At 56.9% G+C, this 20,350-nt stretch overlaps 1 protein-coding gene across 1 annotated transcript; it reads right to left on the bottom strand.

The window, feature by feature from the left end:
- Positions 1-344: 344 nt before the first annotated feature.
- Positions 345-16,892, bottom strand: SIGLEC1 (sialic acid binding Ig like lectin 1). The gene is made up of 21 exons (XM_021689065.1): positions 16,830-16,892; positions 16,186-16,545; positions 15,610-15,906; positions 13,968-14,234; positions 13,401-13,655; positions 10,844-11,143; positions 9,921-10,178; positions 8,875-9,195; positions 8,339-8,593; positions 7,816-8,118; positions 6,549-6,809; positions 6,084-6,395; positions 5,313-5,564; positions 4,732-5,001; positions 4,388-4,639; positions 3,772-4,074; positions 2,890-3,150; positions 1,839-2,141; positions 1,482-1,584; positions 1,030-1,099; positions 345-404 (listed from the first exon to the last, which is right to left on the bottom strand). The coding sequence occupies exons 1-21, from the start codon at positions 16,876-16,878 to the stop codon at positions 345-347; spliced, it is 5,112 nt and encodes a 1,703-aa protein (XP_021544740.1). The 5' UTR covers positions 16,879-16,892.
- Between the last annotated feature and the right edge of the window lie 3,458 nt (positions 16,893-20,350).

The raw sequence follows: 20,350 nt of genomic DNA, 5'->3' as shown, positions 1-20,350 counted from the left end.
TCCAGGGTGGGCTTGGAGGAAAAAGATGTGAGGGGCAGTCCATTGGAAGATAAAGGGAGAGATCAGATCCAGAGAAAAGGAAAAGACAAGTAGACAACATGAGCATGACTCGTTTCTCCTCAGAGTGCCCCAGGGTCATCACCCTCCTGGGTAAATTAGGGTTCACCTCTACTCTCAACGCCCATTTTTCTTGGCAAGAGGTTTGGAACCAGGTCATTGAAAATCAGATGTTGTAGAGTTGTTTCCACAGAGGCAGTCGGGATTCAACGCAGCCTTGTTCATGAAGCTCAAGTCATCACAGTTTCTGGTGACCTCCTCCTCCTGAGGGTAGACAGTGTCACAGGTCAGCCCAGGGGCAGAGCACGGGACAAGGTCCCACCTGTGGCTGCATCAGGATCAATGAGCTTCCCGCAGAGAAAATTCTGGTTACAAGGAGGACTCTGGGAGCTCTCATTCCCTGACCTCAAACTCTGGAGGGCATTCCCTAGACCCCAATCCTTGGGTGGGGGTCCCAAGGGGACTGGTGAGCCTGTGCCTGGATGGCAATGAGGCTGCGAGCCCTGGCCCACCCACTGGATGATCTGCAGAAGGGGACACATCACAGGGAAGGGAAAACAGACTTTCACCCCCGCCCAGATGATGGGCACACTCTGGAGTGGGGAAGAGAGAACCCAAAACACAGGTGGGGTTCTGTGTTCCAAGATGTGTCTTGGAAGTTGAAGTGAAACTGCTACGTTCAGAACGTCTGCCCCAGTCACCCCACCAGCAGCTCCCACAGAGAAGCCAGCAGTCACACTGGCCTACTGTATGCCCGAAGTCCCCGGCGAGCAAACACGTGACTGTTGGGTGCTCCATTTAGAATGTGGCTTCCCTGTCTTTCCAGGGGTCCCTGGTTTTCTGTATTCTCTCCCCAGTCTCCCCCTAGTCCCAGGGGCCATCCTATATATGAGAGCGGTCTCTAGGTGCCAGCCCTGCAAGGTGGGTTAGCCGGGCATCGTGTCTGCCTGGGCCCGCATGGCGGATGGATACCTGCATGGTCTCCTTCGGAGAAGTCATCTCCACCAAATTCTCACCCATGCTCAGCTTATAAAAATGCCTCCTGCAACAACAAGATTGGACTCAGAAGGCCTCTACCCTCCCCCTGCCTACCCCCATTCCCTCCCCCGACCCCAAGTCCTTAGCCCCAGACTGCTCACTGAACAGAGCAGTGGGAGCCTTGTGGGGAGTGGGGGACCTTATCTTTCTTCCTTTCCTCCCAGCCCTTTCTTTACACAGGTGGGGTCCAGATAAAGAAAGAAAACTACAGCAAGATGGATTTAAAGGTGATTCTAGAAGCAATTCCCAAATTTGGAGCAGTGGGAGGAAGAGGGTCAGGCTAGGAAGTATGGAGCCTGTGCATCTGGTAAGAGAGACATGAGGGAATGTTGAGGGGAAGGGGGGAGGGCAAGGTAACCCCATCCACCCCCCAGCTCTGAACCCACCTCCAGGCATACCAGGCCCCCAGGCCCAACAACAGGAAGAGGAGGCCCACCAGCAGCCCCAGGACCCAGAGTAGCTTCTGGAACAGACTCAGGCGGTGCAAGGCTGGAATACAAGGGTGAGACTCAGGGGGCAGCTATGGATCCAGGCCTCCAATGCCCCCCCCCAAGATGAAAACTATTCTAGCCCTCACTTTATCTCAGAAGCTTTCCCACGCAACGGCGCTTCAAGCAACCAGTCTAGACTAGTCGGATAAACTGACTACAGCAGAAAGGATTCAGGGAAGACCTCAGAAGGAAGCCTTTGGACGGGAGAGCTAGGCCTCTCTACAGAGGGGCCTGGGAGATGGACCCCCCCACCTCTGGTTCCGAAGTAGGTAGAAGCAGACGCAGAGCCCAGGGCATTGGAGGCAAAGCACACGTATTCGCCCTGGTCACTGGTCCTCAGCTCCTCCATGTCCACCCTCAGGGCATTGGCGGTGGCCGTGACACGGATGTGTGGTTCTGCAGGAGCCCTGTGGGGCTGGCTAGAGGCCACCAGCCTACTGCCGAGGTGGAGGCTCAGACTGGCTAGGGGCTCGCTGTCCACTCGGCAGTCCAGGATGCCCTGGATGCCACCCTCAGGCTCCACGAAGACCGTCATGGTGGGCATCTTGGGAGGGTCTGTGGGAACACAGAGGGGCATGATGATTGCAGAAAACCAGTGCCAATTCCTCCCCTCCCGGGCCCCACACAGGATGACCCTGCAGCTCGCTGCACTAACAGATAAGAGCCTATTCCTCCACTCTTTGATCTGTGACTTGCTCTAACCACTGGAAAGCAGAAGTGACATTATGTGACTTCAGGGCTAGGCCTCAAGGGGCCTCACTGCTTCTGCCCTCCTACAAACACAACCATGTGGGAAGCCCAGGCCAGTCCCAGCTGCCAGCCACGAGGATGCAGCCATCCTCCACCATCTCGCTTCAGCTCAGCAACTGGACGACAGCAGCCACATGCGGTGAGACCACCGAAGACCTGCCCAGCAACGCCCGGCCTGAGTTGCTGACCCCCAGAATTGTGAGCAAACACGACGGCTGTTGTTTGAAGCTCCATATTTTGGAGTAGCTTGTTACTGCAGCCATAGCTGGCTGATGCTGAGAGGGGCCTGGATGAGGGATGGAGCAGGGACCCAGCACTCCGGGTGCACTCGCTCTCCATACTCCTCACGGGGCGAGGGGGCTGATATTTTACACGTGAGGAAAGCCAGGCAGGGATGTGCAAGGTCCCACAAGCAGTCAGCGGGAGTTCTCCAACCCAGGTCTCCACTCCTGTGGAGTCTTGGCTCTTTGCAGACAGAAGAGGAGGACCTGAGGTGGGCAGGGGAGATTCGGGCAGACTGAGGCCAGGGGCAGAGGGGGGTGTTTCTACTCACACAGCACACGGAGCATGACTGGAGCAGAAGTTGTGGCCCCACTGGGGAGCTTAGCCTGGCAGTGGTACGCCCCGGCTTGGGCGCGGGCCACGTGGGCAAAGACAAGGGTGGGCCCAGGCTCCACGTGTAGTCGCTGGCCATTCCAGAACCAAGCGAAGGTGGAGTTGCCCATGGGCCCGGGACCACCAGCGAGGCGACAGCTCAGGTTCAGCGGTGCACCCTCAGCCACGTCCAGCCCCGGCTCGGCCACCACACGCACGCCTGCAGGCCGAGGACCAGGAGGCGGTCAGGGAGCCTCTGGGTGGCATCTGGGCATCTGAGAGGCCTCGGTGCATTATGGGAAGGTCTGTTCTGATTTGGGCCCCCCAAAGGTGAGATTGTCTCTCCCATAAGACTGAGATCTCTTGCACTGGGGACCTCCGGGACAGGGTTGTGTGTCTCTCTTAACAAACTGGGCTTTCTGATGGATGGGGCTATATCTTGCTCTCAGATGGGACTCCCCAAAGGTGGGGCTCCACGTCATCCCTCACACTGAGCCCCCTAAAGGTAGGGTTGTGTCTCTCTTCCCACCCCAGGCTTCCCCAGGGCAGGTCTGTGCCTCCTCCCCAGCCTGGGTTCTGTGAGGACGGGGTACTGTCTCCCCTGCACCCAAGGTGTCCTGCTACAGCTCCACGCCTGCAGGGACCGCTCCAAGGGTGAGGCCGTTTCTTCCCCTCAGACTGCGCACCTGCCTCCAGGGAGAGCTGTGCCGCTGCTGTCAGATGGGGCAGGGCTCTAGCTACCCATTCTGGTCAGCCAGGCCCTGTTGGGGGAGCGCCATGCCTCATATAAACATGGCCCCGCCGTGCCCGAGCCCCCTCTCCGCCCCCTTCGCCCACTCACCTTCTCCCTGCAGCTGCCCTGTGGTGCTGACTGAGCCCAGGAAGTTGTGGGCCGTGCACACGTAGGTGTCCTTGTCACCTGAGGGTACGTCTTGCACCTGCAGCCGCAGGGCATTGCGGGCCACCTGGACGTGGCCTGTCCCGGATGCCAAGCCGTGGACCCCAGGGCTGGTGACCAGCACCTTGCCATCGCGGGACAGGGCCAGCTCAGCGGGTGGCTCGCTGTCCACAGTACACTGCACCACGGCCATGGAGCTGACTCTGGAGTCCCGAAAGGATGACAGGACAACATCCCGAGGGGCATCTGGGGACATGACAGCACATAGTTGGAGGCCTTGTTGGGAACCCCTGGACCATCCACGGCCTACCTGCCTGGCACTGGGGAGGCTGAAGCCTCTGGACAAAAGGTCACTTCCTCGAAGTGACACCTCGTGGGCAGCTTCCCCCAGGCAGGGTTCACAGGACTCTAGGGTCTCTTTTCTCATCACCTGTGTCCTTCTTTTCCCAACTGCCCATTCTGAGGTCCGCTACAGTCCTGCGTCCACCCCCACGAAGGCCCAGAAGTGCCCTCCGCCCGCTCTCAGCCTCGGCACCCCCAGCCAAGGACCCCGGCTCACAGTGGACTTGCAGGGCAGTGGGCCGGGAGCTGCGGGTGCCCTGGGCGTCCTGGACCTGGCAGGAGTAGGCACCCGCGTGAGCCCGTGTGGCCGCCGGGAACGAGAGGGCCGCGGCTGGCCCCTCCTGCAGCCAGTGGGCATTGTGGTACCAGGCATAGAGCGCAGGTGGGCGGGCAGCAGGGTCTTCACAGGTCACTGTGACGGGGGTCCCCTCGGGCACAGCGGCGGATGGAGCCAGGGTCACCTGCACACCTGTCCCAGGGAGACCAGGGTCAGCGAGGCCCAGCCAGATACCAGAGCCGCTCCCTCCTCCCCTGCTGGGCTTGGCCCGGGCCCGGCCTCACCCTCTAGCCACAGCTCCACGGAGGCATTGGCCTGGCCCAGAGGACTGTGGGCAGAGCAGCTGTAGAGACCCTCGTCGCTGGGCCCGGGCTCCCACAACTCCAGGCGCAGGGCGTTGGGGACAGAGGCTGTGGTCGAGGAGGCCAGGAGGCGGCCAGCGCGGCTCAGGGCCAGCTGGGCGGGCGGGCGGCTGTCCACGGTGCACAGTACCTGGGCCAGCCGTCCGCCGCGGCTCTCTAGGAGGTAGGTCAGGCGCAGGCTGCGGGGTGCGTCTACAGGGACACCAAAAGAAACGGTTCAGAGACCGCAACGAGGAGGCCAGTTGGCAGGTGGCCTTCAAACCAGGAGGGCCCTGGCTCCCCATCCCACGGGCCCCCCATTGCCAAATCTGGGGCCATGCTCCTCTGCCCAGGATGAACCTATCCCCTCTGACCCCTGACTCAGCCCTCCTTGTCCCGGGCTTCATCGAATGGATGGGGACTGAGTTCCTGGGTTGGACATCTCTGGGGCTCTGGCCATGCCCTTGATCCCTGTGGGCTGCCGTCATTCCTTTTTGCCCCACCCTGCATCCAACCAAACTCACAGAGGACATCCAGAGTGACAGGTCTGGAGAGGTGGGGTGCCTGGCCCGGAGTCACCACCCCACAGCGGTAGGAGGCAGCATCCGTGACTGTGACATTGGGCAGAAGGATGGAGTGGGCACCTGGGCGTTGCTGCCCATCCCGGTACCATGTGTAGGTGAGCTGGGTCAGGTTGGCGGTCCACACGAGGCAGGTCAAGTTCACCAACTGCCCCTCCTGCACGATGGCCCTGGGCCACACCTGCACGCTCACAGCTGGGGAGGGAGGAGGGCACAGGGACACCAGTGAGACTGTGAAGCTGTGTAAAGCAAGCCACTTGTCTCCATGAGGGAGGGAAGCCCCTCAGCCTCTGGGAGGCACAGGTGGCCCACCCCTACTGGGGGCTCGAGGTCAAGCTTGGGAAACAGCTCACCATCTCTTAGGTGGTCCCAAGCAGGGTTCTGCAGGGCCCCCGGGTGCCCTGAGCCCTCCCTGACCCTAGTGGGCACATGGGAGAACGCAAGCCTCCCTGCCCTGTGGTGTTTTCTCCTTGAACACCCCCCTCCATTTCTGATTAGCTTTATCCACTGGACGTCCAGGCAAACATCTGTTTCTAAAAAAGGCTCTTCCATAAGAGCCAAGTCTGGAGTCGACTGCCCTAAAGGAGGCTGCGAACGGAGACTGTCCTTATGTTCAGCCCGCCTTCCTGTGCCTCAGGCTTCCAGAACCCTCTCCAGTCTCCTCTCTTCTCTTAAAGGAGTCACCCATGCACACACTCACACCCTCACACTGACCCTGGGCATCGAAGGTGGCAGAGGCTGAAGCCTGGCCCAAGGTGTTGTTGGCCTGGCAGGTGTAGACGCCCTCATCCTCCAGCACTGCACCGTGGATCTCCAGCCGTAGCCTGCTGGGGGCCACAGCAACCTGCAGCCGGGGAGAGCTGCTTGCCAGCTCCCCTGCACCTTGTAGGGTGGAGGCCACGAGGTGGTCCCCGTGGAGCAGTCGTAGGTGGGCTGGAGGGTCACTGTTCACACGGCACAGGAGGAGGCCCAGTCGCCCAGGGCCTGTGTCCATCAGGGTGGTGAGCGTGGCCTGGCGAGGGGCATCTACAGGAGCGGGGAGTGGTCAGGGCCCCTGGTCCCTCATCTAGTGCTCTCTCATGGAGGCAGTGCCCAGGGCCTGGGCTCCCCCAGCCCCTCCTCCCGCCGTGCCCTTGTTTCCTTCACCCCCCAAGAAACATGGACGGGATGAAAACTTACAGGACACGTGGAGGCTGACAGGGGCGGCCAGGCTCATGGTGGCTGAGCCTGGAGCCTGGGCCTGGCAATGGTAGGCCCCAGCTTGGCTCAGAGTAATGGCTGCGAAGCGGAGCGTGGCCGAGTTTGACTCCGGGAGGGGCTGGCCATCCTGATACCAGAGGTATGAGGTCCCCTCCAGGACCCCTGTGGGCACCTGGCAGCTCAAGACCACGGCCTGGCCTTCCTGGAGCTCGGGTGATGGTGACACCTGGACCCAGGCTCCTGCAGGGAGAAACCGAGAGCAGGTGAGGGCCCTCCCCTACACCCTCCCCCCCAGCCTGGGGCTGTGTGTGTGTCCACACCAGGGCCCCAATCCTATGTCTTGGAGCCACAGCCCCCCTACCAGACCACCACCAAGGGCCCCGCTTCAGCTCCACGCCTCCTCCTGTCCTGCTCCCAACTCCCCTGCACTGGGTCTGTCCTGGCCTTTACCACCCACCAACTCGAGCTACAGTTTCGCTCTGTCAGTCATATCTCACCTACCAGAAGGCCCAGCTTATGTGACCTCTAACCCCGTGTCAGGGACAGCGCCTGCACAAGCTAGCTCCTGACAGATGCTGGTTTGACCCCATAAAGCACTGAAATGGGAAGGGTTTAGGTCATGCTAAGGGCCATTGTCCTGATAGTGAGCTGGACCCAGCGTGGATGACCCAAGGCTAGTCACCGTGTGGTCTTGAGTCCTCCCCAGCTCAGCTCCGCACCCAGGCTCCGAGTCATGAGAGCCCAAGAAATGGGGCTGTGTGTGCCTGGGTGGCTCAGTCAGTTAAGCGTCTGCCTTCGGCTCGGGTCATGATCCCGGGGTCCTGGGATCGAGCCCCGCATCGGGCTCCCTGCTCAGCGGGAAGCCTGCTTCTCCCTCTCCCACTCCCCCTGCTCGTATTCCCTCTCTCGCTGTGTCTCTCTCTGTCAAATAAATCAATAAAATCTTTAAAAAAAATTCTTGTTATATAACAAAATTGTATTACTATAAAAGAAGTTTCTGCAAGTGCTCCAAGCAAGCCAGCCACGCCGGGCGATAGCCACTGCCTTCTAGTGGTTGCCACAGCGATTACAGGGGAAAATATCTAGCTGGAGACCAAGGGAGGCCTGCTGGCTGGCTAGAAACTCCCCTAACCACGGCTGAAAAAGACTCACATCTCTACCCAAAATCCACATGACCCAGCCCAAAGCCTGGCTAAAGCAGCCCCCAGGGCATGTGGGCCTACCCACATAGAGAACTGACACTCACCTCGGACCTGAAAGAAGAGGGAGGTATTGGTGGATCCGAGGACATTGGTGGCCTCACAGCGGTAGCTTCCAGAGTCCCCAAGGCTCAAGTCTCGGACCTCTAGCTGCAGGGAGTTGGCTGTGGCTTTGACCTGGAGGCGGCCATGGAATGGGAGCAGGGGCCCCAGGCTGGTGGCCAGGAGGCGCTCCCCGTGGAACAGGGCCAGCCGGGCCACGGGCCGACTGTCCACAGTGCAGATGAACACAGCCACGTGGCCCTGGCCCACATCCAGGAGGGCTGACAGCTTTGGAGGGTCTGGGGGATCTGCAGACAGGACGGAGCTCAGGCCACCCACCCCCTGCCCCCAGTCCAGCTCACCCCAGTGCTACAGCCACACTCTATGCCCCTCCCCCTCCACACACACAGTCCAAGCCTGCCCTTGCCCATGCCCAAGCCATGCTCTGCCCCCCCCACGGCCCTCCCCGCCTCACTGAGCACCCCCTCACCCTCCCAGTACCCAACCCTGCCCTGGCCCATCACCCACAGAGCACACTCAGGACCACCGGGGCGGAGAGCTGGGCCCCGGCCTCAGCTAGGATGCGGCAGGCATAGAGGGCAGCATCCGATCTGGCCACGGGCAGCAGCGTCATGGTCTCCAGGGGGCCCTGGGCCCACAGCCCCCCATTCCGGAACCAGGAGAAGTTGGCAGGGCCGCGGGCTCCCCGGCTCACACTGCAAGTCAGGTTGGCCCCGGTGCCCTCCTGCAGCGTGTGCGACGGGGTGATGACCAGGACGGTGGCTGGAGAGCAGACAGCACAGGCCACCTGAGACAGGCCTCACCTTGACCGCCTCCCCCCTGGGGTGGGGGCCCAGCCTCCCAGCCTGGATGGAGCAGGCAGGAAGGCGATGCCCCGGGGTGCCCACGGGGCAGGGGAGAAAAGCGACTCCCACTGCCCAACGGAGGTGGTTTCGCCCGATAGACCCGCCTTGGAGTGGGGGGGGGGGGGGGGGGGTGGGCGGCTGCGGGGTCCCGCGTACCAGCCCCTGACCCTGAGCCGCCCGCTCCCCACGCTGACTCACCCTGGGCATCGAAGGTTGCAGAGGCAGAGGCGTTGCCCAGGGCGTTGCTGGCCTCACACAGGTACACACCCTCATCCTCCAGCACCGGGTCACCAATCTCCACACGCAGCAGGTTGGGGGCTCTGGTGACCCTTAGGCGCCGGGAGCAGCCCCCACAGCCCAGTGGCAGGGAAGAGGCCACAACATGGTCCCCGTGGAGCAGCCGCAGCTGGGCTGGGGGGTTGCTGTCCACGCGGCACAAGAGGAGCCCTTGACGTCTAACCCCATCTCCGGCAGCATCGGGCTCCAGCTGGGCAGTGAACATGGGCAGGCGTGGGGCATCTGTAGGGAGGGAGAGCATAGGCGTTCATCCCATGGCCTCCACCAGGTTTCTCCCGGTCCACTCAAAGCTGGCTAGGTTCCCACAACACACCAAACAAAGGCATGTGCCCAGGGTTGCCGTAAACAGCTGTGTAGGTTGTTCACTGCACAAGGACAACCAAACCAAGGTAGGAGGAATTCAGCCCGTGCCCCTCGTGCTCAGCTGTGCTCTAGTGCTATACTGAGTCCTCCCTGAGGAAGGAATGCCATTTTCTAGCTTGGACAAGGGCATCGGATGGGCTAGCGGATGGGCGTATTAGCCCCTCAGGCTAATACGGAGCATCCACCCTTGACAGGACACAGTCCCTGTGCTGAGAGCTTCTGCCTTCGTGGCTGTGGGAGCCTGCAAGGGCACAGCCGACGGGTGTGTACACATATATAGGAGTATGGTGTCCTAGGGCCCTGCTCAGGACAGAGCTTGGACATGGCGCCCGTGGTGCATTTGAGGCTAGAAGCAGAGGGCCCTAAACGGGCTGGGGTTGGGGGTGGGATGTGGGGAGGCAGAGAAAGTCCCCGGCTTGTTCCCCACATTTCAGCCCTGGGCAGACTGCTCTCTGGTTCCTTCCTGACCTAGACCCCCAGGCAGGGCAGTGGCAGGAGGGCCCGAGGGAGGTGGAGGCGGCTGGTGGGCTCCGGTGGCCTGACCCTCCCCACTGCGGGCAGGGGCTGGTGGGACGACTACTCACAGAGCACAGTGAGGATGGCAGGTGAGGAGGGGCCACTGGCACTGTGGCCATCCTTGGCCTGACAGTAGTAAGAGCCGGCGTCGGTGCTGGAGGCTGCCGAGAGCTGAAGGCTGCTGCTGGAACCCTCGAGAAGCAGGGCTCCGTTCCGGTACCAGGAGAAGCGGATGTTGGGCGATGGGCTCAGACCGGTCTTGCAGCTCAGTGTTACCCCTTGCCCTTCTACCACCTCTGCTGCGGGGCTGATGAGGAGGTGGACCACTGGAAGAAGAGGGAGTAGGGGAGGCTCAGGTCCCCTGCACACCGGCAGCTCCGTGCCACCGGCTGTAGGAAGACCTCCAGGGTTCTCCTCTCCCCACATGACTGTAGGTAGGTCTGGACCCCATGGCAACAGCTCCATGAACCCCTTGATAATCAGGAGGATTTGTCCTTGAATGCCAGTTCTGATCTATTGGTAGTAGCTGGCTGCAGCATGGTCGAGGATTGTGAGCCAGAGCTCAAGCTTCCATCGAAAACCCGGCTCGATTGATTAGCTCTGCAGGCCGCGGCCTCAGAAGGAGGAAATGGCAGCACATGCACCGAGGTATGGATGACCGTGCTTTTCTATTCTTCCTCCTGCATCTGACTCCTAGCGCAGAGCCTGCCCCAAACATTTGGTAAATAAAAAACAAATGGATATGAGGACTCTTCAAGTTTGGAGTCCGAATGTGCACGAAAGGAATAATGCAACCTGCCATGTTTCCCTTTTGCCTTGACTTCAGGAACCTCCCAGGTCGGGATGACTGTATAGTCCAGATCTTTGATGTGATGTTTTTTTACCAACCAGCTTGTTCATCCCCTCAGCCAAGTCCTCTGGACTCCTGGGAGGAAGGCCGGAGCAGGCGCCTCCTCAGGGTCCCTTCACCAGCCCCTCGTGCTGGTCTTACCTTTGGCATGGAAGTCCAAGGTCGACGTTGAATTCCCAAGGGTGTTGGTGGCTGAGCATGTGTATTCCCCACTGTCAGCTGGCCCCAGGTTTCGGATCTCCAGGTTCAGGGAGTTGGGGGTGGAGAAGACACTGAAGCGTGAGCTGTGGTCCCCCTCCCCGGGGGTGGAGGCCAGGATGAGGCCATTGTGTGACAGCACCAGAGTGGCCAGAGGCTCGCTGATCACCGAGCAGTGGAGGATGCCCACCAGCCCCTCCTGTGTCTCCAGGAAGGCAGTTAGCTCCGGGACAAGGGGCGGGTCTGTATGGAGATGAAGAGGTGCCAGTCACCCTCAGACAAGGGCAATCCCGGATCCCCCTTTATAGGCTATGATTCTGCACCTCCTTTGTTCCACAATGCCCCGCCCGTGAAGGGAGCAAGCCCAGAGCTCCCTAGGGCCGGTTGAATACCCTTATCCCTGAGTGGGGCAAATCACTTTGTCTTCTCAGTCAATAGCTGTGGCGACTCTGTGAGTGGGGGTCAGGGGCCCCACTTTGAAGATGGGAAAGCTGATGAGACACCTGGCAGTGGACAGCACCTCATCCAAGCGATCAGGGTGAAAAACTACCAGCAATGGGACAGACTGACATCAAGCGCCTCCTGATGGGACGCAGCAAGATGGACACAGCATCACACCCGCGCTGTTGCTTTCCGGGGGCGCAGGCTCAGTCTACGCAAATCAGACAAACGCAAACGGAGGGACACCCACACAACAACTGGCTTGTACTCTTCACGTTTCAATGTCAAAAAAGACAAGGCAAGTGGTGCCTGGGTGGCTCAGTCGGTGAAGCGTCTGCCTTCGGCTCAGGTCATGATCCCAGGGTCCTGGGATCGAGCCCTGCATCGGGCTCCCTGCTCGGCGGGGAGCCTGCTTCTCCCTCTCCCTCTGCCACTTCCTCTGCTTGTGCTCTCTCTCCCTCTCAAATGAATAAATAAAATCTTAAAAACACACACACACACACAAGGAAAGACTGAGAACTGTCTCAGATTAAAGGAGAATAAAAAGATGTGATAAATGAATGCAATGCAGGATCATGGCTTGGATCCTGGTTTTGGTTCAGGTCATGATCTCACAGTTGTGGAATTGAGCCCGGCATCCGCTCCATGCTCAGTGGGGAGTCTGCTTCAGATTCTCTCTCTCTCTCCCTCTGCCCCTCCCTGCTCTCTTTCACTCAAATGAATAAATAAAATCTTAAAAAAAAAGGAGAGAGAGAGAGAGAGAGAGACTAACTTCTATATGATTCCAACTATTTGACATTCTGGAAAAGGCAAAATTTTTTTGCCTGTGGTTGCCAGGCACTCAACAGATAACTAAGTGTAGGACAGGGGATTTTGGGGGCAGTGAAACTATTCTGTATGATACTGTAATGATGAATACATGATATTACGTAGTTTTCAAAACCTATAGATACACAACACAAAGAGTGAACCTTAATGTAAACTAGGGACTTTAGTTAATAATGTATCAATGTTGGTTCAGTAATTGTAACAAATACACAACACTAATCCAAGATGTTAATATAGGGGAAACTGTGCAAGGAAAGCATACATGGGAACTCTGTACTATCTGCTCAATATTTTTGTAAATTTAAAACTGTTCTTAAAAAATGAAATCTATTAGGTGGCTCAGTCGGTTAAGCATCCAACTCTTGATTTCAGCTCAAGTCATGATCTCAGGGTGGTGAGACCAAGCCCCTTGTCAGGTTCACACGTTGGGCCTACTTAAGATTCTCTCTCTCGGGCGCCTGGGTGGCTCAGTTGGTTGAGCGACTGCCTTCAGCTCAGGTCATGATCCTGGAGTCCCGGGATCGAGTCCCACATCGGGCTCCCTGCTCAGTAGGGAGTCTGCTTCTCCCTCTGACCCTCCCCCCTCTCATGTGCTCTCTCTCTCTCATTCTCTCTCTCAAATAAATAAATAAAATCTTAAAAAAAAAGATTCTCTCTCTCCCTGTCTCCTTCTGCCCCCCCCCACGCACACATGCTCTCTCTTTCTCTCTCTAAAAAATAATAATAAATAAAGACAGAGAGCAAATGTACCAAACTGTTAACAAATGAGGAATCTAGGTTAAAGGTATATGGTAATTCTTTGTATTCTTCGTGCAACTTTTTATAAGCTCAACTTGTTCAAAATGAAAAGTAGTCTAAAATAGGAGGAAATTGAGGGGTGCCTGGGTGGCTCAGTCGGTTAAGCGGCTGCCTTCGGCTCAGGTCATGATCCCAGGGTCCTGGGATCGAGTTCCGCATCGGGCTCCCCGCTCGGCGGGGAGCCTGCTTCTCTCTCTCCCTTTGCCTGCCGCTCTGCCTACTTGTGCTCTCCATCTCTCTGTCAAATAAATAAATAAAATCTTCAAAAAAAAAAATCTTAAAATAGGCCCAGGGAGGTCAAAGCTTGCCCAGAGTTGCAGAGCTGGGATGTGAGCTCAGAGCCCATCAGGCCCAGGCCCCGAACCCTCCTGTGGGGCCCCACCTTCTGACCAGGCTCCGGCAGCATCCAGCGCCCCCTGCCCTGGCCACTTACGGCTGACCACCACGCTGACAGGGCCGGAGCGCTCTCTGCCGTAGGCGTTCCGCAACTCGCAGACGTAGAAGCCGGTATCGGCCCTGGTGGCCGAGTGCAGCTGCAGGGTGTGGCTGTGGGCATCCTCCAGCAAGACGTGGTTCTTGTACCAATTGTAGGTCAGCTCACTGGGCGCTTCTTTGGGTGTGTTGCAGGTCAGTGTCACCGTCTGGTTCTCTAGGATGGGACCTGTTGGGCTCACCTGGACCTCAGCCGCTGTGGGGGCAGCAGAGGGCCGCCGGGGGATAACCAGCCGACTTCCAGTGCACTGGGGTTATAGCCAATCAGGCTAAATCCCTGCACGCTCTGTATCAGGCCCCTTCTGGACAGGCGCTGCATCTCTTTGTCCTGTTTACTGGGCTTCTTGTGACAGCCCACCCTGGCCAGGGAGGTTTGTCTTCTATTTGAGGCAGGGCTAGGACTCCACACCCACGTCCCAGAAGGTGCCTTGGTCTGGCTCCCTTCAGCAACAGTGGCCTGGACCCCTCCCCACCCTCCGGTCAAGACCCAGGCTCCCCAAGGACTCACTGAAGATGTGGAGGCTGATGGGGGGCGAGACCGAAGAGCCCACGCCATTCTCAGCTCGGCAGGTGTAGACACCGGCATCGCCCCAGGTTGCCTGGGACAACCTCAGCATACGACCCTGGACTTGGAGCTGTGTCCCGTCCTTGACCCAGTGCACAGAACTGACCTCGGGGTAGCTGCTGTTCACCTGGCAGGTGAGTACGACCAGATCACCTGGAAGGATGTTCCGCCCTGAGGGGCTAAAAAGGATCTCCACTCCCCTGGGGGCATCTGCAAGGCATGATGGGGGACATCAAGGGAGGGGCCCAGGGAGGGTAGTGGTACACTTCTCTCCTCTTTCAACACTCTGCCTTAAGGAAGTCCACCCAGGGGGCACCTGGGTGGCTCAGTCGGTTAAGCGTCTGCCTTCGGCTCAGGTCATGATCCCAGGGTCCTGGGATCGAGCCCCGCATCGGGCTCCCTGCTCAGTGGGAAGCCTGCTTCTCCCTCTCCCACTCCCCCTGCTTGTGTTCCCTCTCTCACTGTGTCTCTCTCTGTCAAATAAATAAATAAAATCTTAAAAAAAAAAAAAAAAAAAGGAAGTCCACCCAGGTAATCATCAGGCCCGTCACTTCCCCGGTCAGGACAGGCACTGCCCCCCACCTCTCGAGGAGGTCCTGATGCCTTCCTTCTCCACTGAGGGCCTGATAATGCAGTGCTCGGTCTAGCGTCCAGCCTAATGCCGACTTCTATGGCTTTCTGCCTCGTGACACTGGCCATTGCCCTCTGCTCTATTTGGGAATCATGAGCACCATCCTGCCTGCTTAGGTGGCTTGTGGTAGCTGTTGGCAAGGAACCAAACACTTCATGGAGGGGACCAAAGGCAGAGTCAAATGAGCTCTGAGAATGGTTAGCCCATTTGTAAGGAAGGTGCATACAGAACACCTGCATTTCTAGAAATCTTGTTCCAAAGCCTCTGGCTATGTAAATAGGCTCATAAAAGCTAATATTTTCAAGTGCTTAATCTAGGTAAATATGAAAATAAGATAAGCTAATATTTTAGAGTGCTCAGTATGTGCCAAGCACTCCTTCAATTTCCATAATAGTTCCTCGAGACCTACGAGTCTCCTTAGCAGAGGAAGACATGATGGGCAAGTAACTTGCCCAACAAGCAAGGGGTGGATCCAGGCGGCCTGATGCATGTGAACAGCAGTTGCCCTAGAACAGGCTGCCATGTTTTACTGTGATGTGAAGTTGCATAATCAAATAGAAACTCAGGCTTCCTTCCACCTCTTCTTTGTCATGATCACCACGAGTAGCCTTAGGCAGGAAAGGGGTGAACCCTCCTCCTCCCACACACAGCAGCCTCCAGAGCTGGGCTAAGTCCCAGGAACCTCACTCCCTGGCCCCCAGTTCTCTGGCTCTTTGTGCCTCCCCTTCTCTGCCCAACCTGGCCTCAGGGACGAGAGGTAGAAGTGAGCCATTAAATGTGGCTTTTAGGGCTTTGCAGTGTCGCTCCCCCTGCCTGACCCTGGAGGTCCAAGTGCGCCTGGCTCTGCCTCAGGGGCGAGGGCTCTGTTTCTACGGGCTGCAGAAGAGATTGGTTTCCGCTGGGGAGCCACAGATGTGTGCTCAGTCCCAAGGGCGCGGCCCCCAGCACACTCACACTGCACTTGGAGGAGAATCTCGCTCTGAGTCTTTTGCTTGGCCACTGAGAGTTCGCAGTGCAGGGTCCGGCCGTGGTCCTGCCAGGACAGGGCCATATGGAGGATCCCCAGGTGGCTGATGCCTGTGGGCCTGAGATTCTGGAAGCTGGAGGTGACCGAGCGCTTCAGGTCCTGGCCTTGCCACTGCAGGCTGATGTGCTCTTCTGGGCACACATAGGGAGTGGAGCAGTTGAAGGAGGCCTCCATGCCCTCGCGAAGGTCCGCCAGCGAGGCAATGGTGGGAGTCTTGGGCGTCTCTGAAGACAACGACCAGAGGCTCAGGACTCCCCTTCACCACACATGAGGCCTCCTGCCCTAGAAAGCCCAGCTGAGGGGTGAGACCTGGGCAGCGTCCTTCAAGAAGAAGGAGAGACTGCTTTCTACCCCCAGCCCCACTTAGGGTGAATGCAAAGGAGATGCAGGGCTGAGGCTAGGCCGGGGCTGGGGTTGGGCTGAGGACTGGGGCTATGAGCCAATGGGCCAGGAGCAGCTTGGGAAACCCTTCCAGGCAGTAGCCAGCTCACCCTGCCCCTCACCTGTCACTGTGACTAGAGTGCCTTTGACATCTGACCAGCGATTGCCTTCACTAATCTCAAAACGGAAGTTGTAGGAGCCCGAATCCTCAGGCTGCAGTTCCTTCAGCAGCAAGCTGCACATCTTGTGCTCTCTGTTCCCCAAGAACTGGGCACGGCCACGAAAGTGTGCGTCCACCAGCTCCGGATTCTCCGTGTGGCTTACCACCAGCCGCTTGCCTGAGTAGTCGTAGTACCAGATGGCTGTGATGCCGTGAGTCACTTCCACGTCAGCTGGGAAGCTGAAGACACAGGGGATGATGAGGCAGGACCCCTCCACGCCCTTCACATCCTGGGGACTGGAGACGCTCCATGAGGACAGGCCTAAGGGTGAGGCGAGACAGAGAGGAGAGTGATGAAGACCTGGTATCATGGCAGAGCCCTCAGATCTGCCCCCAGATGAGCCCCCAAACCCTGCCCTGCCCCCAGCAAGGCACCCCTGGAGCAGCCCCTTGGGGGGCCCCTCCCAGCCACTGCCTCCCCGAGCCCTCCTTTGACCTCAGTGGACAAACCTGTGACCAGGCCCAGTCCAGTCTGCCCGGGGCCAATGGAGGGCTGGACTCCCCGAGGCCAGGCCCTGTGAGATGGGTGAGGCCAGCGTAGCTTACCTGTTGAGGTGGCTAAGACCAGCTGGAGAAGCCAGAACAGGAAGTCCATAGCAGGCTTTATGTTGGTCCTGGTGCCTAAGAAGGTGATGTACACCTTGTGCGCTGGTTGGGTACACAAGGGCCTCCCAGGGCACCTCAGGGTACCTCAGCCTCAGAGTCTGCTGAGAGTCCAGCCCTGGGTCCCCACATGCTCTGCTGGCCCACCCAGTGAGACGGCCAGGCTGCCAAGGACTCCTACTTCAGCCAGCAGCAGGGAGCCGGGAGCCCACGTTCCCAGCAGGGACTGCACCCAGGAATACCCTCCCTTGGTGTCATGCCCCAGAAAGCCTTCTGTGTGTCTCTCAGCCTCACCCCAAGTTCTGCTTTCCCAGCCCCTCAATGACACTCCTCAAGAGCAGATGAACATCTGTTTCTCCCTTTCCTCCCACTTCCCCACCCCTTCCCCACCACCCAACCCAACAAGAACTAGAGCCCAGAGAGGCCCAGTGACTCACTCCAAGATACTCAGCAAGGATGATGGCTTAAAACTTGTCTCCTTACCACCAGCCTTACCAGCTGTAGGCCATAGTGGGGCTTGACTGAACCCTGACCAAAGTGCTGCCTTTAAGAGCTACTTGCATCCCATCCCTGAAAGGTCCTCATTCTTACTCCCAGTTCTGCCCCCATTCTCTGCTCCCCACACACGCAGCCTGTGGCCAGTCCCATCTACCCATGGGCTCTCCAGCTGACCAGCTCTGCCCCCACCACAAATGATCTTTGCCTGCTGAAACCTTATTCAGTCTTCAAGGTGCAGCTTGAAGGTGGCTTCTAGCTGAAACTTGCCCTGTGGCGTCCCTGGAGCCACCCCACAGCCATCTCTGTGCTTGCCTTGTCCTTGGCAGCTTGTGACCCCCGTTTCCCAGGAGCTGGGTCTGAAGACATGTGCCCTGAAGCAATACAGAGCCCCCCAGGCCTTGCAGTAGTGAGCAAGAGAGAGGTGCGGTCCTTGGGGGTCTGGAGTTGGTGGCAGGGCAAGTCTGGGCAGGGGACACAAGCCCCGCACAACACATATCCCACAAACATGAGTTAAATGCCTACTGTATACCATGTACGAGAAGGTGGACTCTCTGCCATCGAGGGGCCCTGCTGGAGATGAGGCTCTAAGGGGTACCACAGATATGAATCTGAGGGGGAGAAATGCCAGAAACACATATAACTAAAATTATAAAACTGGTAGAAGAAAACATGGGTGAAAATCTCCACGACCCAGGATCAGGCAATGACTTCTCAAGTATGACCACCAAAAGCACAGCAACAAAAGAAAAAAAAATAGACAAATTGGACTTGATCAAAATTTTAAACTTTGGTACACATCGAAGGACACTATCAAGAGAGTGAAAAGACAACCCACAGACTGGGAGAAAATATTTGTAAATCATCTATCTGGTAAGAGATTGATATCTAGAACATATAAAGAACTCCTACAGGGCGCCTGGGTGGCTCAGTTGGTTAAGCGACTGCCTTCGGCTCAGGTCATGATCCTGGAGTCCCGGGATCGAGTCCCGCATTGGGCTCCCTACTCGGCAGGGAGTCTGCTTCTCCCTCTGACCCCCCCCCTCTTGTGCTCTCTCTCTTTCATTCTCTCTCTCAAATAAATAAATAAAATCTTAAAAAAAAAAAAAGAACTCCTACAATGCAACAAGAACATAAACAAAAAAACCCAAACAACCCAAATTCAAAAAGTGGGGTAAGGACTTCAATACACACTTCTCCAAAGATGATATACAAGTGGCCAATAAGCCCATAAAAAGATGCTCAACATCATGAATCATTAGGGAAATGCAAATTAAAACCATAACCAGCTATCACTTCAAACCCATCAGAATGACTATTAACAAACAAAACCAGAAAATAATAAATGTTGATGACGACGTGGAGAAATGGGAAGCCCCGTGCACTGCTGCTGGGAATGTCAAATGGCACAGCCTGTGGAAAATAGCTTGGGGGTTCCTCAAAAGTCAGACATAGGGACACCTGGGTGGCAGAGTCGGTGGAGCATCTGCCTTCGGCTCAGGTCATGATCCCGGGGTCCTGGGATCAAGTCCCATGTCAGGCTCCTTGCTCAGCGGGGAGCCTACTTCTCCCTCTGCCTGCCACTCCCCCTGCTTGTGCTCTCTCTCTCTCTGACAAATAAATAAATAAAATCTTAAAAAAAAAAGTCAGACATAGATTACCGTGGCATCCAGCAATTCCACTTCCTAGGTATCGACCCAAAAGATTTTTTTTTAAAGATTTTATTTATTTATTTGAGAGAGAGAATGAGAGAGAGAGAGAGAGAGAAAGAGCATGAGAAGGGGGAGGGTCAGAGGGAGAAGCAGACTCCCTGCTGAGCGGGGAGCCCGATGCCGGGACTCGATCCCGGGACCCCAGGATCATGACCTGAGCCGAAGGCAGTGGCTTAACCAACTGAGCCACCCAGGCGCCCGACCCAAAAGATTTTAAAACAGGGCCTCAAACAGATACTTGGACAGTCGTGTTCATAGCAGCTTTATTCACAATAGCCAAAAAGTGGAAACAACCCAAGTGCCCATCAACAGATGAATGGATTAAAGAGAGGTGGTCTATGGGCACCTGGGTGGCTCAGTTGGTTGAGTGACTGCCTTCGGCTCAGGTCGTGATCCTGGAGTCCCGGGATCGGGTCCCGCATCGGGCTCCCTGCTCGGCGGGGAGTCTGCTTCTCCCTCTGACCCTCCTCCCTCTCATGCTCTCTGTCTCTCATTCTCTCTTTCTCAAATAAATAAATAAAATCTTTAAAAAAAAAAAAAGAGAGGTGGTCTATCCATACAATAGAATATTATTCAGCCATAAGAAGGAACGAAATTCTGACACATGTGACAAAATGGGCGAACTCTGAAAACATTATTCTAAGTGAAACCAGCCACATACAAAAGGGCAAATATTGAGTGATTATATGAGGTACCTGGAGTATGCAAGTTCAAAGACACAGAAAGTAGAGTAGAGGTTACAGGGGCAAGGAGGAGGCATGGAGGAGCAAGTGGAGAGTTCATGTTTACTGAGTGCAGAGTCTCTTTTTTGGATGATGAAAAATTCCTGGAAATCGACAGTGGTGATGGTTACACAATATTGTGAATGTATTTAATGCCGCTGAACTGAATACTTAAAAAATGGTTAAAACAGTAAGTTTTATGTTAAGTATATTTTACAACATGCATACAAAAACCCATGTTGCCGGGGCGCCTGGGTGGCTCAGTCAGTGAAGTGTCTGCCTTCGGCTCAGGTCATGATCCCAGGGTCCTGAGATCGAGCCCCTCCTTGGGCTCCCTGCTCAGCAGGGAGTCTGCTTCTCCCTCTCCCTCTGCCCCTCCCCACCACTCATGTGCGCTCTCTCCCTCTCTCTCAAAAAAAAAAAAAATACATATATTTGAAAAAACAACAAACAAACAAACACCCATGTTGCCAACTTTGCAATCCTCCCTTGTCCTAAATGCTGACTTGGCAGAGTGAGGGGGCGGGCACGAGGA

This window comes from Neomonachus schauinslandi, chromosome 10 (assembly GCF_002201575.2).
Source record: "Neomonachus schauinslandi chromosome 10, ASM220157v2, whole genome shotgun sequence".
NCBI lineage: Eukaryota > Metazoa > Chordata > Mammalia > Carnivora > Phocidae > Neomonachus > Neomonachus schauinslandi.
Note: the sequence above shows the minus strand (reverse complement) of the source record. Positions and strands in the feature narration are given on the sequence as shown.